General features: G+C 27.9%; 3 protein-coding genes across 3 annotated transcripts; 1 reads left to right on the forward strand and 2 right to left on the reverse strand.

Moving 5' to 3' along the window:
* The first annotated feature begins 426 nt into the window (after positions 1-426).
* LOC119678430 (60S ribosomal protein L6) lies at positions 427-1,574 on the forward strand. The gene is made up of 2 exons (XM_038090246.1): positions 427-593; positions 817-1,574. The coding sequence occupies exons 1-2, from the start codon at positions 483-485 to the stop codon at positions 1,492-1,494; spliced, it is 789 nt and encodes a 262-aa protein (XP_037946174.1). The 5' UTR covers positions 427-482; the 3' UTR covers positions 1,495-1,574.
* Positions 1,575-2,255: 681 nt separating this feature from the next.
* On the reverse strand, positions 2,256-4,285 carry LOC119678431 (acyl-coenzyme A thioesterase 9, mitochondrial-like). The gene is made up of 4 exons (XM_038090247.1): positions 3,933-4,285; positions 3,775-3,839; positions 3,473-3,715; positions 2,256-3,416 (listed from the first exon to the last, which is right to left on the reverse strand). Exons 1-4 carry the CDS (start codon positions 4,001-4,003, stop codon positions 2,476-2,478), a joined length of 1,320 nt encoding a protein of 439 aa, XP_037946175.1. The 5' UTR covers positions 4,004-4,285; the 3' UTR covers positions 2,256-2,475.
* Positions 4,286-8,729: 4,444 nt separating this feature from the next.
* LOC119678432 lies at positions 8,730-9,790 on the reverse strand. The gene is made up of 4 exons (XM_038090248.1): positions 9,371-9,790; positions 9,153-9,307; positions 8,890-9,042; positions 8,730-8,823 (listed from the first exon to the last, which is right to left on the reverse strand). The coding sequence occupies exons 1-3, from the start codon at positions 9,732-9,734 to the stop codon at positions 8,905-8,907; spliced, it is 657 nt and encodes a 218-aa protein (XP_037946176.1). The 5' UTR covers positions 9,735-9,790; the 3' UTR covers positions 8,730-8,823; positions 8,890-8,904.
* Positions 9,791-10,093: the final 303 nt, after the last annotated feature.

Here is a 10,093-nt window from a genome sequence, read left to right on the forward strand (position 1 = left end):
TGCAAAGTTCGTTCACTAAAGTTCGAAATGTAAACATAGTATAATAGTCATTTGTAAACCATATCTAACCTAATTTGTTTAAGTATTAATAGAAATCAAGTAATACTAACTGATATATGTGATATAAATATTTAATAATTTATAGATGTTGAAAAATTGTGTTCGAAGTTGTGCCATGTACCAAACACTTATATTGTTTTAAAATGCACATTGATTATATAATGAAATATATAATTATATTAATTTTTTAAAAGAATTATCTAGATGTACTTACACTTTGAAAATATATTTAGGAACAACCCTGTTTTTTTAAGGAACTGTGCCCTTTTGATACATTGGAATTGTTTAATGGAACACGTCTATTTCAAAATGGCGCTTTGTCAATGTGACATTTGAGTATTATTTTTGCAAATTTGGCAGCACTTTCGTCAGTAACCTTCCTTTTTACAATAGTTTTTGTGTAGTATACACGTGTTTCTAAAATGGCACCCGTCGAAAAAGTTAAAAAGTTGGCTAAAAACGACAAAAAAAAAGCAAAGCATCCATTAAATTCGTATTTGAAAGGCGGAATTCTGCGTTATTCAAAAAGCCAGGTACATGCTAAAGAAAATTGAAAAAAAAATTTAATCTGCTTATTTAATTCGAATGGTGCTGTATATGCGTTAATATTGTGGAATTATATACTGAAATTTTAACATATATCGAATGCCAAATAAAATATATTTTTATATAATATATTTATTCGTTTTATTTATAATTCGAGCAAAACATAAAATTACGAAAACTAATAATGTTACTAATATTATTGTGTTTCAGATGTACAAACGCCAAACTCTATATCGCCTTAAAGATAAGAAGAGCCCAGTTGTCAAGAGAGAAAAGCAGCCAATTAAGAAAGTGAAAACGGTTGGTGGTCCTAAAAACGGAGGCGAACGTACTGTTTACTTGAAAAAACCTAAAAGTAACTACCCAACCAAAAAATTCGTTGGCAAGCGTTCAGCTAAAAGGGTATTCGCTAATCACAAGCGAAACACTCGGTCTAATTTAGTACCTGGTCGAGTACTTATCATGTTGGCTGGTCGTCATCAAGGTAAACGAGTTGTTTTGTTAAAAGTATTAAGCTCCGGACTTTTACTTGTAACGGGACCATTTTCATTGAACTCATGTCCACTGCGACGTGTTTCTCAACGGTATGTAATTGGATGCAAAGCCCGTGTAAACTTAGGCGACTACAAACTGCCAGAACATATAAACGACAGTTACTTCCGTCGTTTAAAAATTAAGAAAGAGAAGAAGACAGGAGAAGCTGACATATTTGCTACCACAAAAGAACGATTTCAACCTAATGAACAGCGGAAAAAGGATCAAAAAGATGTAGATAATGTTGTATTAAAAGCACTAAAAACTCATCCAGAAGGCAAATACTTCAAAAAATATTTACAAAATATGTTTGCTCTGCATTCATCACAATATCCACATCGTATGAAGTTTTAAGCCTTTGTGTGCATTGAAAAATATTTTTTAATACATGAAATAAATATTTCATATCGAAAATAAACTTACAAGAAAAGTAACATATTCTTTGAAATTGTCAAGATAGGGGTGTTGTTGTGTAAGTTGATTTTATGGTTGCGTCTCTTAACATATTGTCGCCTGGTATATGTTGAAATTCATATTAAGTTTTTCGGTTTTGAGTTTAGTGTTTTTCACCAGATTTAATTGATGCATTCGAATAAATATTATTTTAAAAAATTAAACTAATTAAAAGTTAAAATATTTATGTATAGAATTAAAAATATGCTCAAAGTAAATGTAATTGAAGACCAATTAATTCCGTATCTTTAAAAATTAATTTTAATAAAGTTAAGTTTTGATCTAGCTGCACACTGTTCGAATATTCATCATCCATAGCCTTTAAAAATATTTATTAGTTTAATTAGCATATGTAATTGTTAGATTATTAGCATCGCTATCAAACCTATACTCGTATGTTAACACACAAAGCCAACGTACATTTAATTTGTGTTATTTGTTTTGAATTACACCCTTTCTTATTTATTCACGAACAACAAATGCATAGCTATATAAATGTACTTAAATAGTGTAAATGGATTTTTTTTTAAATTTTCGTTAATTTAAAATAATTTGTAATAAGTAAAAAATGTGTTCAATATGATCCCCTTCTCATTCGAAAATTTATAATTCTTTTGCCTACTATCAAATATATATTGATAGGAAAAATATTTTTTGGATAATTTACATTTTTATTAGTTTTATTAACATACATTTTACCTAATAACTTGTATATATAAGAAGCATTATTAAACAAAATGATACAATTTAAACACCTTAAATAAAAATACACTGATAAATAAAAAAACATTAAGATACATTAAATATTTTTTAAGTTGCAGATTCAAATAATATCGTTCGCTTAATGAATTACTTTCAAGTACTTCGATTTTCGAGTCATTATTATAAGTTATTTTGAGCGTCCAATCCCAATGAGTATCTAAATTTTCTACGTCCTTGTATGTACCACATCGTTTCTTGATATGATTGCGGTAATACCTCAGGAACTGTAGAAGGTGTTGTAAAAGTGTAATAAAATACATTTGAAGTCACTTGTTCACCAGACGCAGCATCCAAAACATCTGCAACAGTCATTACTTGTATGTAATTGGCTTGGGTGTAAACTACGTAAGCAGACATTTTTATAAATGATGAAACACTCACAGGCTTTTCAAAACTGATGTCACATATATGTTTAAGTTTAGCTGGACTTTTGTTATAAAGCCTTGCAGCAGCCCAACTTATTTCCAGCGCATTCCGCATAATAAATCCACCAAATACTTTATAGTGAGCATTCCGATTTTCAGGAAAACATGGAATAGTGCTTACGATGAATGATTTTGACATCCAACGACAATTCCCCGGCAGCACTCGCACATTAAGTTCCATTGTATTCAGTGGGGTGGTACGTTTATATAAATCGTACATAATAGTTTGTTCAAAATCGTTTGGTTCAACCTTGAAAATCGATTCTGCCTGTATCTTTTGACGATTTTGTTTACGTTTCTCACCCCCTAGAAGAATGTTTCGCTCTTCATCAGAAGCAGGTGAGATAGCGTTAACGGGTGCCGAACTAGTGTTTGTTGCGTTTCGAGCAGCGAAGAGAAATAACGCGCGTGTGATTTTCTTATAGATGCCATGATCCTTTTGCTCTAACCACACAACAACTTCCATTGAACTACGTCCAACCCAAGATATATGCCCAGAGAGACGAATATCTTCCGTTATGTTAGTTCGTATATCAGAAAAAGTTATTTTGTCAGCTAAAACCGTGACAAATGTATAGGGCAAATGTACGCTTTTTGGTAAATCAGGAATTTTTAAGTGCTGATGACATACCCATACTAAAACCAAGGTTTACTTTATAGAAACAGAAATCTAAGTTTAATATAGACTCTACCTGCAAATAGATCCATATCCTCCATTAACCTTCCTAGCCTAACATGGCCAAGAAAAGCAACATATTTATCCTGTAGCTGTTTATCTGTACTTAAAGGAATTATTGCAGATGTGAAAGAGTCCTGCATAGAACGAGGAGGCAAATTCTCTGCTTTTGGAAGATATTTCATTAAATGTTCTCTAGTTTTAGGAATGGGTTCATAACCTTCCTCCAAACCAAGACTGGTCATAATTTTTTCTTTTACTTTTTATATTAAAAATTTAAATTAATTTTTAACAAATCTGCTGTATTTCATACATTACCTTCCGCCATAGTACCACCAAATGAGGCGTCATTTTTCTGTAGACCAACGCTTCGAAACAATACCCTTGGATTTAAAAAAAAAAATAAAAAACGAACTCTAGTCAGCATTTACGCAAACAAATTCAAAAGCTAGCGATATTGGTTAATCAGAACTTACGATGCTAAAGGCCTTTGAAAGACCAATGAATTTGAAATAGCAAAATACGATCTGGAAAAATTTCGCATCATATTTTCAACGGAATTTAAACCAATTTCTCTAGAAATAAACTTTGTTTTCAATACTCTTTAACATAAATTCTTTGCTTATGTAGCCATAATCTAAAAGCAGCTGTACCAATGACACTGTATGACGAACTTCTAATGCGTAAATCACTTCATATATATTTGACAGAGGTTCCCAATGTGTGCGCTTTGCAACTCTTATTACAGCAATTTTGGCAAAGATCGTCAAAAGTCTTACGTAAGATCAACCGGAAATCTGTTTGTAAGATTTTAGCTACATGGTCCAAAAGTCTTTCAGAAAAGTTTTATGATTTGTATTTCGTGGTGGAAAGCTTTTTTGTTCTAATGCTTTCATGTTGAAATCAAAAACAGCTGTTAATCGCTACCAAATGCAAGTTAACAGTTTCATTTTAATACAAATGTCATGAAAAGCCACAAGACGTATGTTCCATTATGATAAGTATTTAGACATAAATAATTGTTTACTGAATTTAACTCTTCTAAGCAAAAAAAGCGAAGCAGTAATATCGGCATTAACACAGCAGTGGCAAAAAAATTAATTACAGTCAAATTTCTATAACTCGAATAAAAATATTGTCACTTTCCAATAGGAATATGGGAAGGTGCATTCGATATGTCTAATTTTTGTTTTAAGTATAAACATATTTTGCTGTCAAAGGAAGTCCCTTTCTTCATATCAAATGTTTAATTTTTTTTCTTCTTGTTATCGCATTTTGCTGTTAAGGGAAGTCTCTTTTTCCAAACCAAATGTTTAATTTTTGCTGCGTTTTCATTGTGAGATTAAAAGTAGATTAAAGCAGTAATCGAGATTAAAGTACTAATCTTGTCGTTTAATCTCAGATTTCCAATACAAAAGTTAATCTCTTTTGGTAGAGATTAATTTTTAATCTCCTTAGAAATGATGATTATTTTTCTGTACAACTTTGCAAATGTCTTAATTTCATAGATTTTTTTGCAGTCATATACGGCGTTTACATAGTGTGATTACACGTAAATGTACATAATTATATCTGAAATTAGTTAAATTATTGTTATAAAACTATTTATTAAATTTATATTACAATTTTATTGTACAAAATTGTAATTAAGTGCTTCATTTACAGAAATTTATCAAACACACAAAACAAAACACAACTCCAATATATAATATAAACGGTGGAGATTAAAAATGCAGATTAATTTAATTAGAAGAATTGTAAAATAAATCTAAATCTATTCAAAAGAAACTTTACAAATTTGAAAATGCCGAAATGAGTGAAATTATTATTAAATTTGTTTAATAATAGTTTTGCACATAATTATAACTAAAATTTATTAAATTATTGTTATGAAACTATTTATTAAATTTTTTTGTACACAGTTTTAATTAAATCCATTCTTTACACAAATTCATCAAACACATAAAACAAAAAATAACAAGAGAGACGTCAAAATTAATCTCCAAAGTAATAATACTACGTTCCCACTGCTTTCTTAGTAAGTTACTTAACAACATAGAGTTTTGCATTAGTCGTTTGCAATAGCACAAATTACTTAAGGTATCGGAAAGAAATTTTATGTGTCAAAAATTTCTAGTTGTAGAGCTTTTCTTTGTTTACATTTTAATTGTAAATAGCTGACATATATTTTGTATTGTTAAAAGAAAGTAATTCAGCATAGAAAAGGAGAAAAAAAAATAATTTAATATATAATATTTGTGATATTGTTCACAATATGAATGCAGCAGTTGTTGCATATACAAAAGAACATGCAATTATAAAAAATTACACATTATTCAAAAACAACAAATTTGCAATGATTACTATAAACCAAATGTAGTGCTGAACTTTGATAAATACGGGCAGTAAATATTATTCGATAGAGAGTAAAATACAACTGAGTTGCTATTTTAAAATAGAATGAAAAAAATTTGGAAAGAGGATTAAAAAAAAATAGCCCTTATGTCGGTTCTGAGAAAACAATAGGAGGCTTCAGAGCAAGTTTTCCGTAAGTTTTATTTTAACTAATAGCTAATAATAACAGTAATAACTTATAAATTAAAAATAAAAACAACAAATAATATATAATTATACATATATATTTTTATATAATAAAATAATATATAAAATAAATAATATATAATATAATAAATATATGTGGTGTCCACCCAAACATATTTATGATACGAAGGTGAAACCAAAGAAGTGTTTTTGTCTTGGTATAATAAACATAATATACCAGAATTTATATTCTGAATGAAGGAAATTTGGATCGTAATTAAATTTTAACAAGGAGTTGAGAAATACAACTCTGTAATTGTAATCCAATGTCAACCTATGTTCCACATTGAGTTGACAAGTATGAAAATGCAAGCGGAGACGGAAAAATTTTGATTGAGCAGAAAAAGTAAAAAGATTTTAAAAAGGTTGTTGTCAAAGTATAGATAAGTGAAGATTTAAAAAATTAAGCAAATTGTAACTTTATATTATAAATAAAAAAGTAAAAATAAATTGTCTATTGTAACGACATATATAATAATTACAAAATTTATATAAATTATATTAAATTAAATAATATAAATAATTATAAAATTTATATGAATTATATTATATTAAATTATTTATATAAATTATAATAATTAATAATTTACTAAATATAAAAATAATAATAAAAAAATATAGTCAGTTATAATCGATTTTACTTTTCTTACTGTGTTTTTTTTAGACTTCAAAGATGTTGACGACGCTGGCAGTAACGGCGAAAATGGCTATTAGAAATTAATATAAAGGCCAATAGCAAAGAATACCTTTTAGAGAATATCTTTTCAGAGAATATCTTTTTTCAGAATATAATCTTCTTTGATACCTTTACAAGAATGGAAACTCCTCCCACTTTGAGAGTAACGTAAAGAAATTGCTTTTGAAAACTTATTTTTTATAACATTTTGGCACACGTATTGAATACATGTGATCTTACCACGATAACATCAAATTGCTCTCTTTTGGGGTTGCAGTATAATAATTTTTTGGAGCTTGCTAATCATATGTTTATATTTTAGTAATATAAAAAACTTGTGCCTACAATAATTCAACATTAATAATTAATATTTGGTTAATAATTCAACATTACGTAAATAAAATATATATTGTAACAAATAATATATGATAAATAAATATATAAATTAATATATAATAATTGAAATCAATCAATTTAAATCAGTTTAGTTTGCTTAATCATGTAATATATATTCAGTAAATTAATTTTTGTCGTTTTTTTCATATAAGTTTTACAGTATTTTAATTTATTATGTTCGGCAACAAACCTTTGTAGAAGCAAATTTTTTAAATAAATAAAAAAAACAGTTTTGAATATTTCTTATTTAATGAGTTATATTTTCTTAAATATTTTTTGAGCGTGTAAAACATTATGTCAAAAACAATTTTGATATAATAGCATTAAATACCGTTTTGATGTGAAATTAATAACAAAAACTGAAAATACTACCAATTCACTTTTTTATACGGCAGCACTTAAGTGATGCATAATAAATTGTGTTTCTCTACGAAAGCTTAAGGCTCAGTTATACGGTAAGTAACGTAAGAAATTAATTCAAAGCGAAATGCACAACCAACCAAACTTTTGTGTTTGATCGAAACGAAATTAACAAAGTACACCGTTTTTGTTTGTTTCGTTCTTATCAAATACGCAGATTTAGTTGGTTGCGCATTTCGCTTCGAATTAATTTCTTACGTTACCCACCATCTAACTGAACCTTTAATTTTTAAATTCAGTGCTGAAAAATCTGTTGATGAGGGATGAGGGAAAGAACGCATTATTGCCTCACATGCATTTCTAATTGATCAGTAGCAATAAATCTGTTCATAAGCGAGGGTGTACGCGCATTCGCTCTAAATGTATGTGGTGAATAATACGTCCCAGTAGGGACCGTCATGCTGCTATCTTCCCTTACATCATGCTTACTTTTCGCCGGTCATCATGACGAGTTCCTTTCCGAATTCCCATGACTTTAATTAGTAGTTGGCCGCCGAAATCATGCATGACTTGGTAAAGTGCAAAAGGTATGCGGCACGAAATACGGAATTGACATTCGTAAAACTTCGTTTACGAATCCAAATGCACTTTACGATGGAAGCATGTTGTAAGCATGACAAAGTAAACTAAATCGTCATGGGCGATGCTTGTGCACGCAAAATATGAGGTGATCATTTTCAGCCTTACGACCTGCTTCCAAAGAAGGTGGTCACCTTCTTTTGTAGCTTACGAAGTCAGTAGGTTGTAAGGATGTTAAATGCATGCTCTTGCATTTTATATATATTTATTCTAAAATAAATTTTTATAAAAAAAAATTAAAAAACAATATATTTTTTTGTTTTAATTTATTAGAAAAATAAATAAACATTACAAAAACAATAGATTATAAATTTTTTTGGTTTAAATTTTTTTTTAAATATAAGTATTATTAATTTTTTTTGTTTTAATTTTTTCTTTAATATAAATAAATAAAAATTACAATATTATAAATTATAATTTTTTTTGTTTTAATTTTTTTTTTATATAAATATAAATTTTTTTTTAATATAAATAAATAAAAATTACAAAAGCAATATTTATTGATATTATAATTATAGATTTTAATTTTTTTTTTGTTTTTTTTATTTGTTTTTTTATTATTATAAATATTATATAAATAAATAAAAATTATTTGCTGCTTTCTTCCATTCTGTGCTTTCCTTTAACATTCTTTATGGCTATTCGTATATCCGAAATATACTCCTTTTCTGTATAGCCATCTTTTTGCAAGGCTTCTGTAAAGAAAAATAAGTTTTTAGTTTTATTTATTTATTTATATATATACATCAATTTTTTTATACCGAATATTGAAGCATTTAAGAATTTAAATTCCTTAAATGCTTTTTTGGTGCCATTCCATCATAATTTAACTCCAGAACTAACGTTCGATCGATGATTCGATGTAAGTTTTTTTTTATTCCCTCCGGTTGAATAATGGATTTTATTAATTTAGCCTAAATGGTTTCAAAAAGAAAAAAATTTATAAATCGAACGAAGTAATTCAATTAAAATTTAATCAAAAATTTTGTATATTTAGTTTTTGATTGTATGAAATTAAACTTACATATTGAGCACTTTTAGTTGCACAAAGTGCGTCCATATTCCCCAATTCTTCAAACGTCTTGATGGGAAAGCAGTTATCAGAAACTGCTGTATCGCTTCTCTTTTCCATCATGTTCATGAGTGTGTGGAATTTTACTATAACGTCAATGTTACTTTCTGTAAAAAAAAAGGGATTCTCATAAATAATTTTATTTTATTTAGTAATGTTAGTAATGTTACCTTTTACTAATTTCAACTCCTTGAGTATCGCGTCCTGATTTTGAGAAATTTTTCCCACAGATTCTTTAATTCTGGTTAATCGTTCTTCCAATGTTAATTTATTTATATTAAATTCACTTTCAATATTATATTCAGCCATTTTTGTATGTTTGGGTTCAAATCCTACATTGATGTCAGATATTGTATTATTAGTATTCCCTGTATCATCGCAATATTCTAAATTCTCCTGAATTGCATCTTGCGTTAAGCTACTACTATTACTAACACTGGGATCAATGTTTTCTGATACATTGCGTAATGCTAACAGTTCTCTTTTCTTTTTTGCACATAACCGTCTAACATTTCTTTTTGAAAAACCTTCCATTTAAATAATTAGGAAACCACCAAATATATAAACTACTGTTGAAAAAAAACACGAAAACGGAATGAAAAATAATAACTAACAACTTAAATTAAAATATAAACAAATAATTAAATAATAACAATTATTATACAACAACTATTAGTCCTAGTGAACGGACGTATTTTTAAGCCGGTCTTGGTGAATTTTAAATTGCAGTTTAAAACAAGTAGATAACACGTATTTTTTTGGGAATTGTTTTGCTATTGACACAAAAACACAATTATTATTTAATAATAAAACAAACTAAAAAGTAACTACATAAAACATTAAATTGAAAATAGTGCGCGTTATTTCAATTTTCGTTGATTTTCTCTTTGCAA

The sequence above is a fragment of the Teleopsis dalmanni genome, chromosome 2 (assembly GCF_002237135.1).
Source record: "Teleopsis dalmanni isolate 2A chromosome 2, ASM223713v2, whole genome shotgun sequence".
Lineage (NCBI taxonomy): Eukaryota > Metazoa > Arthropoda > Insecta > Diptera > Diopsidae > Teleopsis > Teleopsis dalmanni.